General features: G+C 37.1%; 1 protein-coding gene across 1 annotated transcript; it reads right to left on the bottom strand.

Annotated features, from left to right (window-relative positions):
• Positions 1-17,327: 17,327 nt before the first annotated feature.
• On the bottom strand, positions 17,328-17,906 carry LOC107606880 (uncharacterized). The gene is made up of 2 exons (XM_016308888.1): positions 17,822-17,906; positions 17,328-17,734 (listed from the first exon to the last, which is right to left on the bottom strand). The coding sequence occupies exons 1-2, from the start codon at positions 17,904-17,906 to the stop codon at positions 17,328-17,330; spliced, it is 492 nt and encodes a 163-aa protein (XP_016164374.1).
• Positions 17,907-20,965: the final 3,059 nt, after the last annotated feature.

The raw sequence follows: 20,965 nt of genomic DNA, 5'->3' as shown, positions 1-20,965 counted from the left end.
CCTTGGGAGTTGGCTAGGACTTGTGGCTCAAGTCAATTCATCCACTTGACTTTCCTTTAATTAGTAAGAGTTAACTAAGTGGTAGCAATGAACAATTCTCATCACAATTGAGAAGGATAACTAGGATAGGACTTCTAGCTCTCACACCTTACCAAGAGCCTTTTATAGTTGTTAGTTTATTTTCATTGCCATTTACTTTTCATGCTTCTTATCCAAAACCCCAAAATAACTCATAACCAATAACATGACACTTCATTACAATTCCTAGGGAGAACGACCCGAGGTCCAATACTTCGGTTTATAAATTTTAGGGGTTTGTACTAGTGACAAACAACTTTTTGTATGAAAGGATTAGTGATTGGTTTAGAAACTATACTTGCAACGAGAATTCATTTGTGAAATTCTATACCATCAAAAATCCATTCGTCATTGAGCGAATCCAGGATTTGGGTTGAGAGTTCCAGAAAATAAAATGGTGGGAATGTAAATAACAGAAAAGTAAATGCTAGAATTAAAGGACTGGAAGTAAATGACTGAAAATAAATTGCAGAATTGTAAATGGGAATGGGGGATTTGCTCATAAAAGTAAATGGCAGAAATTAAAGAGAATGGGTAAGATCAGAGATGGGGAGTTCATTGGGCTTAGGAGATGTTGCAATTCTCCGGATCAAGTTCATTTTCATCTCTTCCTCAATCAATGCACTCATTGATCTCCTTGGCAATCTTAAGTGATTGAATTACAATGTCTTGCAATTCAATCTCTCAAATCTTGATCAATAACCAATTCCTTGGTCAATTGCTCATGAGAAGAGATGAAGTATGGTCACTGATTATACCACATGCATTTTCCAAATCAAGTATTGAGAGGGTTATAGTCACATACCCATCCAAACCCAATTTAGTCCAGCATGAGAAAGCATTTCTAGCTTGATCTTTTCATTCCTCTTTCAAGGTTCAAAAGAGATCCAAGTTTGAATAGCTTCTTTTCCAAGATAACTACTCAATTGGATGAAGATCGAAAGCTTTCAAGTAAAATCAAGAGAAAAGATAGAAGAAGAATAATGAAAATTAGTATTGATCCATCAAATTACAACAAAGCTCCCTAACCCAATGAAAGGGGTTTAGTTGTTCATAGCTCTAGAAAATGAAAACAAAGATGGAGAATACATCCTAGAACTAGAAATTGCAGAGAAAGTAAAATACAGAGAGTAGTTCTCTTTTTCCAACTTCCAGAACTCCTTAACAATTCAAAGCTACTCCTATATATACTACTTCTCTCAGCTTCTAGTTGGCTCTTCAAGTCTTGGGCCTTTGGATCTTGAGTTTGAAGCAGTTCTCTTCTTTATTTGGGCTTGGCTTTACTTGCAGAGAGAAAATGTGAAGTGGGCAGAGACTTTAGCTTAGGACGTTAGGGGTGTTAACGTTTAGTGAAAATATAAGTTCGAGAACGTTAGTGACAATCAACTTTCTCACTAACGTTACTAAGTAAAAGCCACGTTAACTTCAACGTTAGTGGCATAAACGTTGTTACTAACGTTGTCTCTAAGTCCTTCGCACACGTTATTGAGACTTAACATTTCCAATAACTTTGAAAAGCCCCCTTTGTTCCCACGTTAGAGCCCACGTTAACTTAGTTAACGTGGCTCTTTAATGTGGACTTGCCATCCTTCGAGAACGTTAGTGACACTCAGCATTGTCACTAACGTTCCAAGGTGCCCCTATGCCTCACGTTAGAGTCCACGTTAACTAGGTTAACGTGGCTTCTAACGTGGCCATGCTTAGCCATCCCCAATGTTAGTGACAATGTTGAGTGTCACTAACGTTGGCCATTCTTTCACTCATCAACGTTAGCTTCCACGTTAACTAGGTTAATGTGTGATGGTTTCAGTGGCTAAGAGAATGAGGGGTTGAATCTTAGCCCCCTTTTTATGTTGCTAACGCTTGCTGAACTCAGAGGAGACTTTTCTGTTTTAGCTCGTCTCTGGACACGAGACTTTTTATTTTTGCTCGTCACTTGCCATGAGACTTTTTGTTTTGTCTCGTCACTCGGCACGAGACATTTTAGTTTTTGCTCCTGTGCAGTAGAAAACAGAAATGGAGTTGGAGAGAAGAAAGATTACACCCATATATATCCTGGTTCAGCTGCTAAGTGCAGTGAAGCCTACATCCAGTCTCCATCACAAACATGATAGAATCTCACTATAATCAATCTGATTACAACTTGTAAAGTGCTAACCCAACTTACAAGGGGATTCCCACAGAATCATGAAACACAACATAGATGAACAAAGGAACTCTAAGACATCTATGGCTTTTTCTTTTAATTTTGCACTCTCTGCCTTTTTCCGCTCTATGGCTTTTTCATTACAAACCTCACTGTTTGCCTTTTTCCATGAGACTCAAGACATGACAAAATTAAACAGAAAAATACAAAACAGAATACATTGAAGGAGAAGAGAAAACTGTTAGCTCAGGTAGCTCTGAGAACACTGTGCCTTGCACTCTCAAATTTTCTCCTTGCTTCAAACAGTGGCTGTCCACCCTTATTATAGAAGAGGGGAGCCTCCACTTATTGAAGCCAAAACCGAACCAACTTCTTCCTCCTTCAACAAACAGAACCGGTTCGGCCACATAGAGAGAGAAGAGATAACCATGTAAAACCCAACATGCAATTACCTCTGGACCTTTCTTGATCATCACCCTTCATCAATCCGAGCTCTCCATCCTTGGCTTGCTCTCCAAGATGGATTTTCGGCCCTTGATGCTTCATGATGATGATGACTTCATCTGCTTCAATCTCTGCCTTCAACCATCACTTCGCCACTCTAGCTACTCCCTGTGGTGGTTGAGCAGAATCAAAGACAAGCCATGCTTCAAGAATCTCTTCCATGCTGGCCGAATCTTCTTCGTCCATTTTTGAGCATGAGAGGCTCAAGATACATCACCAAATCTAACCAAATATAGTGAATATCTCAGCCACAGCTCATTTTTATTTTAGTATGTTTTCTTGCCATCATTAGCTTGATGGTCTTGATGCATGCAACTCCTTCCTTTTCTTTGTTGAAGAGCATTGCGTCCATAGCTTCCTGGACAAGGACCGAAGGAAGAAGAAGAAAGAGATGAGAGAGAATGTGAAGTTAAAGTAAAAGCAATTAAGTGAAAATGAAACAAGTTGATAGATTGCTTTTTACTTCCCTTGCTTTGAGTAGTGTATAGCATTAATCATAATGATTCCCATCAAATCAAAGTCAAGTTCTCTCTCATGTTTCCAATGTTAACATATTAAAATTTGAAATCCATTCTTAACAAGAGATGGAATCCGTTGGAAAGCATGAAGCCATTTAGCTTTCATTTAAACTTGGTTTCGGACCAAGCTTGGAAACTTTTATCAAAATAATGTTGGGCTTGGTAGCATTAAGATTTAATCTGGCCCAAATGATAACATTTGCTTTCCTGATGAAATTGGGATCAAGCAATGAACACATAGGAAGGCTTTCTTTGGGCTTATAGAGATAAAATATTATGGCCCAACTAATAAAACCATTTCAGCCAAAAATCACACAACAAGAATTACATGGGGCTGAAATTTAATTTATTGGGCTTGGTATCTTTCTTTTTATTTCGGCCCAATTAATAACCTGCAACACAAAATTATTAATTAACATATGTTAGTTGAAGATCAAAATTAATAATTTTATAATTAAATGTTTAATAATGTTTAGTCATCACAAATATTAATTTAGATTTTTCCAAACTCATCAATCTCCCCCTTGATGACAAACATTATTAAAATTAAAATGGAAAGAAATTTAAAGATTGAGTAAAGAATACTCCCTTTGATTTTGAATTTCTCCCCCTTTCTAAATGTCACATTGCTCCCCCTTAATATATACCATTTTTACCAAGGGAAGCACCAACCTGTAACATTTAAATCAAGCTTCAAGTAACAATGTTATTTAGCATATTTTACGATGCTAAATGCTTGATTTATGAGCAGTTTTAATTGATAATCAAAACTCATTTGATATCATAAACTGATTTACTGCTCAAACCATTTCATTCAAAAAAAATTTTCAAATCCTTTCCTGTTAAAGATATCAGAGCAAAACAACATGATGGAAAAGTATTTGAAGTACACATGATCAAAACAAGGCAGTTTTAATGTATTACACAATTTAAAGGAACTGCCAAAAATAAGTTTTCCAAACAACAAGTTTATCAATGATGAATCAACAGCCAGGCATCAAAAATAAATCAAACATCATTATAAACCAAATGCAGTTCAAGCAACAACCATAGTGAATGCAATAACAACATGCATTCTTTGAACATGGGTGATCATGAATTTTCAATTTTGAAAATTTCATCCCCTGTTCCCCTGTTTCTCCAGCCCCTGTTTCGTTCCAATTTCAATTTTGGAAACACATAAATTTCCTCCCCCTTTTGTCATCATGGGGGCACCTGCACAAAACATGATCAACACAGTAAAATATTCAAGAGAAAGTAGCAAGAGTATATGACAATATCCTAGAGATTATCCTAGAGCAGGGAGTATCAAGTCATGCTCATACAAAAAACAGATTGAGCCTAATGGAGCCAATATCAAACAGAGTAAAGAAACAGTCACTAATCATCAGAAAAATTAATTTGTTCTTCAGCATCTCCGTCACTATCATCTCCCAAATCTTCTTTAAAACGTTCTATCATCAGATTAACCCTTTCCTTGCAATTGTTCCAAGCTTTCTCACTTTCATAAGCTTGTTTGTGGGCTTCTTTGTGGGATTTATACATCAGATCTGCCATGTTCAAAAGTTCTCCCAAAATCTGTTTGATGGACTTAATTGTTTTGGAAGATTCTGGCCTGCCTTCATACTCACTATCCGATGCAGCAGATTTTTGCCCTTTGGTGTCCTTAGTTGCTCCTCCTCCTCTAATTGAAGACACCTTGTTTTCTATAGCCTCATTCAACAAATCAACTTTAAAGTACTCAAATATTCTAGTTAAAAACATACCATAAGGCAGGTTAGCCTTTCTGGTGCTTCTAACAGAATCCCACATGTGCCTAATCATAATATAACCAAAGGATATAGGAGTAGAAGTAACCAAAGCAAATAAGATGAGACAGTCAGAAAATGTTACTCGGTTGTGTGAGCCACTTTGGGGAGTCAGAATATGAGTGATGATTCGGTGAAGCAGGGAATTGACTGGTCCTAGAGCTTTATGTGTTGGAATGGTGCCATGCAATCCAGAAAGGTTCTCGCAAATGTGCTTGAAAACAGTTTTGTATGGAACGCCAACTTGTGTGTCCCATTTTTCCACCATGTATGCTCGCGGTCCTTCATCTTTGAACCCAAGGGCCGCTCCAATTGTCTCAGCATCAAGGGCTATTTGAACCCTTTTGACATAGGAATGAAGGGTGCCGTCAATGAGCCGCATATTGGCATAAAACTCTCGAACAAGACCAGGGTAGACTGGTTTCTGGATGAGAAGCAGAGGCTTCCAGTTGAGAAGTTCAAACAGAGAGGAGATATGGATACCCTTGTTGGTGAGATTTTCAAGGCTAACAAGATAGGTTGTGCACAAATGACGCTTCTCCATAACCTCTTTATGAAACTCAAAAGAGGTGCACGAGTTAAATCTGCTTGGATCGAAGTGGGAGTGAGTCTTGCCATACTTGTCTCTGAATTCCATGGATTCCAAGTTTGGAGGTTCAGTAGTGTCATTGAGTGCAAACCCCTGATTCTTTTGGGAGCTTTTTCCAGGAGTAGTTCGTTTCGGTGATGAGGGTGGAGGTGAAGGCATGGGAGAAGTATGAGATTCTTGCTCTTCTTCCTCTTGGGGGTCCTTGATCTTCCTGTTTCGTCCTCTTCCGAAACTCTTTTGGGCCACTACCTTTCTTCTCATGGCTTCGGTTTGTTTGGTTGGAGGTGAGGGAGAGGATGAGGAAGTAGAATGTATGTGGATGTGAGTGTGAGTGGGGTGTTGATGGTTTTTGAGAAAGAAGAATTCTTTCACTCTTTCTTGGCGCGGTTTTCTTTTTCATGGTAATGGGGAATGAAATATGAAAGGTTGGGGGTGATAACCGAATTGAGAGGGAGAGAGAGACAAGGTGGGTGAACACATTTAATGAGGTTTGGAAAGAGAATATGGAGAGTAATGACCATTAGTGGAGGGTTAATGACCATAATGGGTGGTTATTACCCAAAAAAATGATTTCCCTTTTAACTTTTGAAATCCAAAACTGAAAAGTTGTTGCCTTAAATCAAGGGATTAGATGGATATAGGGATTTGATTTGACAATAACCACTTCCAAGGAGATTTGATGACACAAGAGGAAGATTCTTATTTGTAGAAAGATAACTACCATAACTGTTAAGGTGGGGTCAAGGAATTTTTGGTGGGGCCCATAAAATTTTGAATTCTGCGCTGCCTCCCCCTTGACCACAGCTCTTCCATCATGCCATTATTTTTATCTCGTCCAAACCTACGAGAAAAAACTGAACAGAGTCACAAATTCACAGATTTTCAATAAAATTTAAATCAAACATTCCCAAACTTTTTCTCAAGCTACAGAATCTGTCTTCACAGAGGGGTTTTGTAAAAATATCAGCAATTTGGTCTTCAGATTTTACAAATTGAATATCAATAGTTCCCTTTTGCACATGTTCTCTAATGAAATGATATTTAATTTCAATGTGCTTTGTTCTTGAGTGCAAAACAGGATTTTTTGAAATATTTATTGCACTCATATTATCACAAAATAGGGGTATACTATTGATTTTTAATTTGTAATCTTCCAATTGTGTTTTTAACCAAATTAATTGAGTGCAACATGCAGATGCGGAAATGTATTCTGCTTCAGCTGTGGATAAAGCCACTGTGGCTTGTTTCTTGCTTGACCACATGTTGAGTGAGCTTCCAAGGAAGCAACACATGCCGGACGTGCTTCTTCTATCCACTCTATCTCCCGCATAATCTGCATCACAAAACCCTGCTGCACAAAATTCATCAGATTTAGGATACCACAAGCCATAATCACACGTTCCCTTAATGTATCTAATGATGCGTTTAACAGCCGTAAGATGGGATTCTTTTGGATGAGATTGAAATCTTGAACATACACCCACACTTTAAACAATATTTGGTCTAGAGGAGGTAAGGTACATGAGTGAACCTATCATTCCTCTATACTTTGTTTCATCCACATCTTGACCATCATCATCCTTTTCAAGTTTTGTGTTGGGATGCATTGGTGTACCCATTGCTTTGGAATTTTCTAGGCCAAACTTTTTAATAAGTTCTTTTGCATACTTTCCTTGGTAAATAAAAGTACCACTAGGAGTTTGTATAATTTGGAGGCCAAGAAAGAAAGTGAGTTCTCCCATTAAACTCATTTCAAACTCACTAGTCATGAGTTTTCCAAACTCTTCACACAAGGAAATGTTGGCTGATCCAAATACAATATCATCAACATAAACTTGAACAAGAAGTATATCATCATTAGATGCTTTAATAAACAAAGTAGTGTCGGTGGTACCCCTTTGAAATTTATTTTCCAACAAGAAGGCACTAAGCCTTTCATACCAAGCTCTTGGAGCTTGTCTAAGACCATAAAGAGCCTTAGTTAATTTGAAAACATGATTTGGAAATTCTTTATGTTCAAAACTGGGGGGTTGTGCCACATACACTTCTCTATCAATAAATCCATTAAGGAAAGCACATTTAACATCCATTTGAAACATTTTGAAACCTTTATGGGCGGCATAGGCAAGAAGCAACCGAATTGCTTCCATTCTAGCTACCGGAGTAAAAGACTCATCAAAATCTATACCCTCTTCTTGATCGTAACCTTGGGCCACTAATCTAGCCTTGTTACGAACAACTTGTCCATCCTCACCAAGTTTATTTTTAAAGACCCACTTAGTACCCGTTACTTTCATACCATCGGAATAAGGTACTAATGTCCAAACCTCATTCTTGTCAAATTGAGCTAGCTCCTCTTGCATGGCCTTGACCCATGATGGATCTTCAAGAGCTTGTTTGACATTGTTGGGCTCCATTTGTGACAAGAAAGCAAAGTTGCTAGGTTCGGTTTGCCTTTTGGTGGAGGATCTTGTTGTTACGCCATGAGAAGGATCACCAATGATGAAATCATGAGGATAACCCCTCATAGACTTCCATTCTCTAGGCTTTCGGACAGGTGTAGAACTTTGATGAACTTATGGTGGTCTCACTGTTTCAGTTGCTTGTGCCTGTTCAGGAGACAAAGTGGAAGTGTCTCCTCCAATCTGACGAGACAGAACCGGGCTGACAGACTCTTCATTCTGGACAAATTTGGAATTTTCTTTGCTTGTTCCATCCTCTTCACAATCTGAATCAATATCATTCACAATACTGGGAATTAAGTTAGAATCACAAAAAGTAACATGTATGTATTCCTCTATTGTCCTATGTTCCTTGAGATAAACTCTATAGGCCTTGCTTGTGGTGGAATATCCAACAAACATTCCTTCATATGATTTTGGATCAAATTTTCCAAGATTTTTCTTATTGTTAAGCACAAAACATTTGCATCCAAAAACATGAAAGTACTTAAGATTTGGAGGGGTTCCTTTCCATAGCTCATAAGGCATTTTCTTTAACCATTTTCTAATGATTGTTCTATTCAAAATATAACATGCTGTGTTCACAGCCTCAGCCCATAAGAATTTAGGAATTTCACTCTCACATAACATAGCCCTAGTCATTTCTTGAAGGCTTCTATTCCTTCTTTCAACCACCCCATTTTGTTGGGGGGTTCTAGGGCATGAAAAATTATGAGAAATCCCTAAGTCATCACAGAATTTTTCAAAATCTTGATTTTCAAATTCTTTTCCATGATCACTTCTCAAATGGGCAATTTTCAAATCCTTTTCATTTTGAATTTTTTTACAAAGGGTGGAAAAAGCATGAAAGGCATCATTCTTATGAGTAAGGAAAAGTACCCAACCAAATCTAGAGTAATCATCTACCACCACAAGACCATAATGTTTACCTCCTAAACTTTGAGTTCTAGTAGGACCAAAAAGATCAATATGTAACATTTCCAATGGCCTTTTGGTTGAGATTCCATCTTTTGATTTAAAAGAGGATTTTACTTGTTTGCCTAATTGACAAGCGTCACAAGTAAGATCCTTATCAAACTTGATGTTTGGGATTCCTCTAACCAAATTTCTTTTGACTAGCTTAGAAATTTGATACATGCTAGCATGTCCCAACTTTCTATGCCAAAGCCATTTTTCAGATTCAAAAGATGTAAAGCATGTTACATTTTGTTCCTTTAAATCCTCAAGAGTTAATCCATACACATTGTTACATCTTTTAGCTTCAAGAAGAACATTCCCAGTTTTTTCACACACAACTAAACAAACAAATTTCTTAAAGATAACTTCAAAACCCAAATCACAAAGTTGACTAACACTAAGCAAATTATGTTTCAAGCCATGTACAAGGAGAACATCATTTATACAAGCAGAAAAGTTTTTACCAACTTTCCCAACAGCCACAATTTTTCCTTTTGCATCATCACCGAAAGTGACAAGTCCTCCATCATAGTCATCAAGCTTTATGAAGAAGGTTGCCTTTCCGGTCATATGCCTAGAGCATCCGCTGTCCATATACCACATATTTTCCTTCCTTTTGGATGCTAGGCACACCTACAAAACAAGCTTAAGTAACCTTAGGTATCCAAATCTTTTTGGATCCTTTTACGTTAAACCATCTTCTATGTCCTAAGCCATTGTAATCAAAAACAATTTTATAAACCTTGTCACCAACCACTCTTTCACCGAAAAAGCATTGAATGGGAAAGTGTCCATTCCGATTGCATAGTCTACAAAACCTTGGAGTTGCCTTTTTGTTAAAGTAGGTGGGATCTTGAAATCTTGTGTCATTAGAAGATGAAGCAATATTTTCAAAATGTGAATTTTCAGATTTATAGAATCCCAACCCAGCCTTATCATAAAGAGGTTTTTGACTAGCCAAGATGTGATTTAAACTTTCGGAACTTTGTGTAAACTTGGCCAAGTCTTCCTTAAGTCTTTTAACCTCTTTAAGCAACTCTTCATTTTGCTTAAAACAGTCCACATATGCAAGAACACAATGGTTACTTTCACAGCTCCTAACTTGGGCTCTTAACTGCTTATTTTCTTCAACGTCGGCCTTAAGAATGGTAATTTGCTGTTTAAGTTCTTGATTTTCCAGCAGAAAACATCTTATTTTTTCAGAAAGGTGGTCTATCATAAGATGAAGATCTTCAGTGTTAGGTTTATGAAAGACTACCTGATCTATGTGGTCTTCCATGAGACATGTTTGTGACTTGGTCTCGGTTTCTTCATCATCATCATCAGAGTCATTCTCCAAGTCTTCCCATGTGGCCATCAGTCCTTTCTTCTTTCCTCTTTTCGGCTTTTCCTCCTTCTTCATCTTGGGACAATCAGATTTGAAATGCCCCGTTTCCTTACAATTATAGCAAGTTACCTTGCTAAGGTCTTTCTTTACTCTCCTTGTGCTGCTGCCTTTGCCTTTGAGCTTAGCCATTTTCCGGAATTTTTTTGCAAATAAAACAAACTCATTTTCAGAAGAGTTATCACTGGATTCATCATCCAGAGGGTTAGTCACAGAAGAAAATGTAATTCCTTTCTTTTTTGTATTCTTTTTCAAATAGGTATTTTCAAAAGCAAGAAGATTTCCTCTCAAATCATCAAGTGTCATGGAGTCTAAGCTACTGCTCTCAGAAATAATTAAAGCTTTAGTTTCCCACTCTTTTGTGAGACATCTCAACACTCTTCTCACTAGCACAGAATCAGAATGTGTAATTCCCAGAGCATCTAAGCCAACAATGATAGCATTGAACCGTTCGAACAGTTCATCAATGGACTCTCCTTCCTTCATTGCAAACATTTCATATTCTCTATTTAGCATATCTGTCCGAGTCTTCTTGACAATGGTGGTTCCTTCATGGGTGATTTGCAATTTGTCCCAGATTTCCTTTGCCGTTGTGCATCTTGATACCCGACGGTACTCTTCGAAGCTTATAGCACAGTTGAGCAGATTTATTGCCTTGGCATTTAGCTCTACCTTCTTCCTATCTTCTTTTGTCCATCTTGCTTCAGGTTTGAGAGAAACAACTCCTTCGGCACTTGTAACAGTTGGATATTGTGGTCCTTCCAAGATGATTTTTCAAAGTCTGTAATTCACTGCTTGTACAAATATCTTCATCCTCTCCTTCCAATAGGTATAATTTTTCCCATTGAAAAGAGGGGGTCTGTTGCTTGATTGACCTTCAGTTAGATTATAAGACACCACATTTGCGCCACTGTTTTCTGCCATGAGGATCTTTACTCCAAGCTGCAAAGCTTGATCTCTTTGAGACCAAGCTCTGATACCAATTGATGGTTTCAGTGGCTAAGAGAAGGGGGGGTTGAATCTTAGCCCCCTTTTTATGTTGCTAACGCTTGCTGAACTCAGAGGAGACTTTTCTGTTTTAGCTCGTCTCTGGACACGATACTTTTTGTTTTTGCTCGTCACTTGCCACGAGACTTTTTGTTTTGTCTCGTCACTCGGCACGAGACATTTTAGTTTTTGCTCCTGTGCAGTAGAAAACAGAAATGGAGTTGGAGAGAAGAAAGATTACACCCAGATATATCCTGGTTCAGTTGCTAAGTGCAGTGCAGCCTACATCCAGTCTCCATCACAAACATGATGAAATCTCACTATAATCAATCTGATTACAACTTGTAAAGTGCTAACCCAACTTACAAGGGGATTCCCACAGAATCATGAAACACAACATAGATGAACAAAGGAACTCTAAGACATCTATGGCTTTTTCTTTTAATTTTGCACTCTCTGCCTTTTTCCGCTCTATGGCTTTTTCATTACAAACCTCACTGTTTGCCTTTTTTCATGAGACTCAAGACATGACAAAATTAAACAAAAAAATACAAAACAGAATACATTGAAGGAGAAGAGAAAACTGTTAGCTCAGGTAGCTCTGAGAACACTGTGCCTTGCACTCTCAAATTTTCTCCTTGCTTCAAACAGTAGCTGTCCACCCTTATTATAGAAGAGGGGAGCCTCCACTTATTGAAGCCAAAACCGAACCAACTTCTTCCTCCTTCAACAAACAGAACCGGTTCGGCCACATAGAGAGAGAAGAGATAACCATGTAAAACCCAACATGCAATTACCTCTGGACCTTTCTTGATCATCACCCTTCATCAATCCGAGCTCTCCATCCTTGGCTTGCTCTCCAAGATGGATTTTTGGCCCTTGATGCTTCATGATGATGATGACTTCATCTGCTTCAATCTCTGCCTTCAACCATCACTTCGCCACTCTAGCAACTCCCTGTGGTGGTTGAGCAGAATCAAAGACAAGCCATGCTTCAAGAATCTCTTCCATGCTGGCCGAATCTTCTTCGTCCATTTTTGAGCATGAGAGGCTCAAGATACATCACCAAATCTAACCAAATATAGTGAATATCTCAGCCACAGCTCATTTTTATTTTAGTATGTTTTCTTGCCATCATTAGCTTGATGGTCTTGATGCATGCAACTCCTTCCTTTTCTTTGTTGAAGAGCATTGCGTCCATAGCTTCCTGGACAAGGACCGAAGGAAGAAGAAGAAAGAGATGAGAGAGAATGTGAAGTTAAAGTAAAAGCAATTAAGTGAAAATGAAACAAGTTGATAGATTGCTTTTTACTTCCCTTGCTTTGAGTAGCGTATAGCATTAATCATAATGGTTCCCATCAAATCAAAGTCAAGTTCTCTCTCATGTTTCCAATGTTAACATATTAAAATTTGAAATCCATTCTTAATAAGAGATGGAATCCGTTGGAAAGCATGAAGCCATTTAGCTTTCATTTAAACTTGGTTTCGGACCAAGCTTGGAAACTTTTATCAAAATAATGTTGGGCTTGGTAGCATTAAGATTTAATCTGGCCCAAATGATAACATTTGCTTTCCTGATAAAATTGGGATCAAGCAATGAACACATAGGAAGGCTTTCTTTGGGCTTATAGAGATAAAATATTATGGCCCAACTAATAAAACCATTTCAGCCAAAAATCACACAACAAGAATTACATGGGGCTGAAATTTAATTTATTGGGCTTGGTATCTTTCTTTTTATTTCGGCCCAATTAATAACCTGCAACACAAAATTATTAATTAACATATGTTAGTTGAAGATCAAAATTAATAATTTTGTAATTAAATATTTAATAATGTTTAGTCATCACAAATATTAATTTAGAGTTTTCCAAACTCATCAACGTGAAAGTTAACGTGGCTCCTTGGGGGGTTGTGTGGTTGTTTCCAACGTTAGTTACAATGTTGGGTGTCACTAACGTTGTCGACCATGCTTGCTTCTTACGTTAGCTCCCACGTTAACCAAGTTAACGTGGGAGTTAACGTGGTATATTTCTCCTTAGGCCAACGTTAGTGACAATGTTGAATGTCACTAACGTTGGCGCTTCTCCCCTTTTCTAACGTTAGAGGCCATGTTAACTAAGTTAACGTGGACTCTAACGTGGCCACTTATGAGCATTTGCCAACGTTAGTGACAATGTTAAGTGTCACTAACGTTGGCTCAACTTCCCTTCTCCACGTTAGAGTTCACGTTAACTTAGTTAACATGACTCTTAACGTGGTCAATGATGGCTTTGAGAGCGTTATTGGCAATCACTTTTCTCATTAACTTTGCAAGTTACCTCCCATTCCTTGCTTCCTTTGGTCCTGAAATCAAGCAATAGAGTGCATCAAAGTTCTAGTCCAAGTCATGGGTAATGCAACATACAATTTGTCACTAAACTCATGCAAAATCCTCATGAAATAATGTAAAATGCACAATGTATGGTTGAATCAAGGTGTAAGTGAATATCTACCCAAAACTAGATTATTTCCTAAGGAAATGCATGAAACTAACCTAAAAACAGTAAAGAAAAGGTCAGTGAAACTGGCCAAGATGCCCTGGCATCACATACCAAGCCCTAGGAGCTTGTCTCAAACCATATAAGGCCTTAGCTAGTTTGAAAACATGGTTAGGAAAAGATTTGTTTTCAAACCCAGGTGGTTGAGTCACATAAACATCTCTATCTATTATGCCATTGAGAAAAGCACACTTTACGTCCATTTGGAATAGCTTGAAGCCACAATGAGCTGCATAAGCAAGTAGCAATCTGATGGCTTCCATTCTAGCTACAGGCGCAAAGGACTCATCGAAGTCAATCTCTTCCTCTTGATCATATCCTTGAGCAACCAATCTAGCTTTGTTTCGGACTATGGATCCATCTTCACCCAGTTTGTTTCTGAAAATCCATTTAGTGCCAGTAACTTTCTTTCCATTTGGGTAAGGCACCAATGACCAGACCTGATTTTTCTCAAACTGCTGCAATTCCTCTTTCATAGCTAATACTCAAAATGGATTAGCAAGAGCTTCTTGGATTTTTGAGGTTCAATCTTTGATAAAAGAGCTAAGTTTTTGGATTCATCTCTTTTCAAAGATGACCTTGTTGAAATACTTTTGGAGGGATCACCAATTGTGAATTTCTCAGGATAATTTTTCAGAAACTTCCATTCACTGGGCCTTCTGATTTGTGTTGAAGATCCAGGTTTCTCTTGATCAACAATAGCTTCTGCATCAGTATTTTCAGCTGTGACAGGAGATAATTCCAAATTGTCTCCTGCAGAATTGGAATTTTTGCAGTTAACAAGTGTAACTTCATGAGAACTTGGATTTTGTGGAACTGGTTCAGTGTTCTTTGGTAATTCAGCTTCAAAACCTGGACTATCATCAATGCAAACACTGGGAACATTGTTAGATTCACAGAAAGTGACATGCATGGTTTCTTCAACAGTTTTGGAGTTTTTGTTATAGACTCTATAGGCCTTGCTATTTGTGGAATAACCCAAAAAAATGCCTTCATGTGTTTTAGGATCAAATTTTCCTAAGTTTTCTTTGATATTCAGAATGAAACACTTGCAGCCAAACACAAGAAAATAACTAAGATTGGGAGGATGCCCTTTCCAAAGTTCATATGGGTTTTTTTTTCAAAAACTTCCTAATGATGGTTCTATTTAAAACATAGCAAGCTGTATTCACAGCTTCATCCCATAAGAACTTGGGGATTTCATATTCACATAACATAGCTCTAGGCATTTCTTGTAAACTTCTATTTTTTCTCTCAACAACACCATTTTGTTGAGGTATTCTTGGACAAGAGAAGTTATGCGATATGCCTTGTCTATCACAAAAAGATTCAAAGTATTGATTTTCAAATTCTTTACCATGATCACTTCTAATTGAAACAATTTTTGAACCTTTTTCATTTTGAATCTTTTTGCTGAACTTCTCAAAAACAGAAAAAGCCTCATGTTTATGAGCAAGAAAGAACACCCAGCCAAATCTAGTATAGTCATCCACAATTACCATACCATAACTCTTTCCTCCAAGACTTTGAGTTCTATTAGGTCCAAACAGATCAAGATGTAACAACTCCAATGGTTTCTTAGTAGAGACATCTTCCTTGGGTTTGAAAGAGGTTTTAATTTGTTTTCCCATTTGACAAGCATCACAAATGATGTCCTTATCAAATTTTATATTAGGAAGACCTCTAACTAAGCCTCTCTTTACTAGCTTAGAGATTTGGAACATGCTAGCATGTCCTAACTTCTTATGCCACATCCATTTTTCAGATTCCATTGAAGAGAAACAAGTTACATTTTGAACTTTTAGATCATCTAGAGTGATACCATAAACATTGTCACTTCTTTTGGCAACAAATAAAACAGCCCATGTTTTCTCATTTATGACTCTACAATCAGATTTTCTAAAGGTTACATCATATCCAAGATCACACAATTGACTTATGCTCAATAGATTATGCTTTAACCCATCAACTAAAAAGACACTATCAATGCAAGTTGAAAAATCTTTGCCAACCTTACCAATGGCAATTATTTTACCTTTACTATTATCTCCAAAAGTGACAAATCCTCCATTATACTTGTTGAGTTTAATGAAGAAATTATCCCTTCCGGTCATATGCCTTGAACATCCACTATCAAGATACCACATGTCCATTTTCTTCTTGGATGCAAGGCAAACCTGCATGTTCTTCAACTAACCTTAGGTATCCAAATCCATTTGGATTCTTTGATGTGAAATCTTCTTGGTTGCCCAAGAGCATTAAAATCATGAACAACTTTATATAATTTACTATCATTACCAAAAGACTTAAGAAAGATGAAACATTGAGGAAGATCATGACCATTTCTATTGCACTTGTAGCATTGATTCTTGCTTACTGATTTTTGAGGTTTGCTGAATCCTTTTGGTTTGAAAAGCTTGGAAGAGGAGGCTTCAGATTTTTTAAAGTTTTGTTTGAAGATAGCCTTATTTTCCTCTATGAATCCAAGTCCAGATTTTTCAGACCCAAACCTTTGACTAGCAAGTAGTTTGTTCATATTTTGAGAACCTTGAACAAACTTTACTAAGTCTTCATTCAAATTTTTTATTTGTTCATTCAGCTTTTTGTTTTTAGAAATCAAATCAGTGGAAGCAGTAACTTCATGCTTGAGTTTGAATTTCTCTAATTCAGCTCGCAAGGCAATGTTTTCTTCTTTTAAAAAATTTTCATTACCAGTTTCATTTGCCTTAACCTTTTTTAAAAGAAGATCATTTTCTGTTCTCAAACCCTCATTTTCTTTCTTACATTTTGCATACTTATCCAAGAGTTTCTTAGAGTTCACAGAAATGTCTTTGATAATGTAGTGCAGTTCATCAATAGATAAGTCAGAGAGATCTACCTCATCTTCATCATTATGATCTGCCATCAGACATAGTTGAGCTTCTTGATCTGAGCTGGTGTCGTTCTCCAAGTTCTCCCATGTTGCCAGCATCACCTTCTTTTTGTCTTTCTTGGACTTTTCGCCTTTCTTAAGTTGAGAGCAATCTGACTTGAAGTGACCAGGCTCCTTGCAGTGATGGCATGTGAACTTGACTTGATCTTTCTTGACATCTTTGGATGAAGAGCTTCCTTTGCCTTTTCTTTTGTATCTCAGTAGTCTTCTCATTTTTCTTACAAAGAGAACCATTTCTTCATCTGAGAAACTGTCATCAAATTCTTCTCCTTGGGCTGTCATTCTTGATTTTAGTGCTATGCTTTTCTTTTTGTCATCTTTGTCTTGAGACATGTGAGTGATTTCATAAGCCAGCAGCTTGCCTCTTAGCTCATCATAGGTTATTTTGATCAAATCATTCCTTTCAGAGATGGATGTGCTTTTTACTTCCATTTCTTAGTAAGACTTCTCAGGATCTTCCTTACTAAGGTTTCTTCAGAGTAGTTTCTTCTCATGGCGTCCAGATTGTTGATGATTATTGAGAACCTTTCGAACATTTGATCGATGCTCTCATCCTCCTTCATACTAAACATTTCATACTCCTTCATCAGCATGTCAATTCTGGTTTCCCTCACTTGCTTGGTGCCTTCATGAGTGAGTCTGAGCTTGTCCCAGATTTCTTTAGCCGTTTTACACCTTGACACCTTCCTGAACTCTTCAAAACTGATTGCACAGTGTATCAGGTTGATTGTCTTGGCATTGAGTTCAACTTTCTTCTTTTCTTCATCTGTCCATTCACTATCTTCCTTTGCCACAACTTCTCCATCAGCATTCTGCTTAGTAGGAACGTCTGGACCGTTGAGAATAATCTTCCAGATGTTGTAGTCGATTGACTACACGAAGATTCTCATTCTCTCCTTCCAGCAAGAGTAGTTACTGCCATTGAAGTAGGGAGGTCTATTATTAGACTGTCCTTCAGTGAGAGTGAAAGCCACGATGTTGGGACTCATGTTGTTGGCCATGGATCTTTGCTCCAAGCTGTGAAGCTTGCCTTCTTGAGACCTTGCTCTTGATACCAATTGATGGTTCTAGTTGAATTTGAGAAGGGGGGTTGAATCAAGTTAGCTTAAAACTAAAGTTTCAAGCTTTGTTTTTGCTGTTGCTCGAGTTGCAGGAGATTATTTGAAATTATCTCATATGCAGAACATTAAAAGAGCAGAGAAGAGGAGAAAGAGGCCAGCATGTATCCTGGTTCAGATTCTCAGTACCATGAATCCTACGTCCAGTCTCCACCACAAACCATGGTGGAATTTTCACTATAATTCTGAGATTACATACACCAATACTATTGAATTACTCCCTAATTCAACTAGTTTCTACCCCTAAGCTTTCTTCACCAAAGCTTAGCAACCCCAAAGTGCTGTCCCAACTTGGAAGGGGAATCTAAACAGATTCAATCTCACCAAGTGCTAACCCAACTTGGCAAGGGGAACTAATCCTAGTTCATAAACCCAAATTACATCAGAAATTAGTGGCTATTTTGCATCACTCTTGCCTTTTCTCTCTTGGCTTTTGAACCTCACATAATTGCCTTTTAAAAACAGAAAATAATGCAAGACAGCCATAACACAAAGATCAGAATTAAGCTTGAGTAGAAGAAAAAGATTCCAGCTCAATGTATGAGATGGTGCTCTGTATGTGTGCTTTCTTTTTCTTAACTTGAAATGGTGGAGTGAAGCTTATTATATATCTTCAACTTGGCTTCATTGTAGCTTCATCCTTTTGCTTGTCCTTGCTGTCCGTTGGAGCTGGCACAGCTAGCAAGCTGTCCTTCTTCATCATGCTCCACTACCCTTGCTGTTGGAGGAGCTCGTCCACCACCTCTGTGGTCCTTTTCCTTGCTTTCTTCCATGGCATGCTCTTCTTTTGCATTCTGCTCCATTTCCTTGCTGCTACTCTGTGCTCTTTGCTCGTTTGTGTTTTGCTCAACCACGATCCTAGTATTGCTCAACTGATGTCCTTGGGTTAGTGGTTGTCTTAGTATCCTTTCTTGCTTTTACAGAACCACACCTGTCCTTGCATGATACAGTTGTCCTCCTTTAACATTTAGCAAAGCATATAACCATTTTATTTTTGAACGTTGCTATGAGGATGAGCTTTGGCTCTTTTTCATTGCTGAAGCACTTGCTGGACTTGGACTGAAGCAATATAAACTTGGACATATGAGCCTGCATCATTAAACCACACATTAAATAATATTGGGGTTTCAACCCAAATGAATATTTGTCATCATAAATTTATCCAAAATCAAACTAGACTCAACACTCATAAAACTGAAAAAAAAAATATGTAAAACTATATTCATAGAGACATTTTAAATGAATCATAATAATGGCAAATTAATTTAAAAAAGTTTCAACACGTTAATATCATAAAATACAAACACTTAAAAAACAAATGTAAAAAGATAATGGTAAGTTGGAAAAGACTAATTTAGCCTATGAGAGCTAGGATTATAGCTCTTAATTGTTGAACGTGAGCTCAAACTTATGACGAGCGAGTGAGAATCGGTTCTTTCATCTGCACCAGACATTTGGCAGTTAATAGAGAGAGTGAGTTATTAGAGATCATAAGGTAAAGCTACTCAAGAGATACATTTTTCAGTCACAGGTCCTAGTTGGTAGAGTTAGTTACTAAAATTCTTAGTCTAACCGAGTCTTTTCTAGTTTACTCGATTATGAAAAATTTTAAAATAAACTCTTAGAAAATTAAAAAACAAAGGAAAAAAGAAAACTCTAAAGGCAGATCGTGGACTTGTGTATATTCTTTTCCAATGCTAAACAACAAACATTTAAAGATAATTAGCAATGCTATAGCTATGGCTATCTATATTTATTTATATTATATAATATATAATATTATCCAAACAAATAGCAATTATCTTTTTCGGTTAATTAGATTATTTTTCATTAACAATAGATATAGATTCAATTGAAATTAGTTAATCACTTTAACATATACTAATTAGAATAAAATTAATTTAGCTTGCTAGTTATTTAATATATGATTGTAATTAATTTTATAATAAGAGTACATACAAAGTATATAAAGTTAACCACCTAATAAACACTCTTTTAAATTTTCATTTAAAAAATTTTTTTTTAAAAAAGGCTCACTTTTTTTCTCTCTCAATCTTCACTCTTTTTCTCTTTCTTTTCATTCATCAAACCATTAACACATCATTTATAATCACCTATACATACCATATTCACATATTTAAATGAACATCTTTCAATTTAATATATTTACTAATTTTTTCACACACCGTTACACCCACTAGCACACCACACACTAACACTATATCTTCATCACAAAATTACGACGTCACATATAACTACATCACTAAAAAATCTAAAAGAATAAAGAAATTGCCTGTTTATATGAAAAAACTACCATTATATAATAACCCACACAACGTACTTTGAAAATTTTGTCAACTCTAACACTTTATATCCTATCTCACAACACTTATCATAAGATAAACTAACCCTAAGATATAAGTCCCTTTATCTAGCCATCACCTCAAATTCGAAACCTAGCACCTATGAGAAAGTGGCTATACATGAATGCTGGAGAAAGGCAATACAAGCTGAATTGACAGCTTTGGATCAAAATAGAACTTAGTGTCTCACTAAACTCCCACAAGGTAAGAAAATCATGGATTGCACATTGAAAGGTATCAGATCTTGAATCTGATGTAGTGCTTCAGAGAGAAAGGGATGAGAAGAATCTAGAGAGAGAGAAAAGAGAAAGAGTTTGGAATGTTATTGAATCAAGCTGCTATGTACAACTACAGTTAGGGTATCTATATGGTTAGCTAAGCATAACTAGTAATTGCTGATTAGGCATAACTACCTAACAACTATCCCTCTAATTTGTATAGTCTACATGCTCATCTGTATTGACTATTGTGGACTCACATACACTGTCATGCCCCCTTAAACACAAGGTTGGTGAGACAGCAACCTTGAGTTTGTCACGGCAATCAAGGAACAAGGGGGAAGGAACGGCCTTGGTTAGT

Source organism: Arachis ipaensis, chromosome B7 (genome assembly GCF_059453495.1).
Source record: "Arachis ipaensis isolate K30076 ecotype BB chromosome B7, ASM5945349v1, whole genome shotgun sequence".
NCBI lineage: Eukaryota > Viridiplantae > Streptophyta > Magnoliopsida > Fabales > Fabaceae > Arachis > Arachis ipaensis.
Note: the sequence above shows the minus strand (reverse complement) of the source record. Positions and strands in the feature narration are given on the sequence as shown.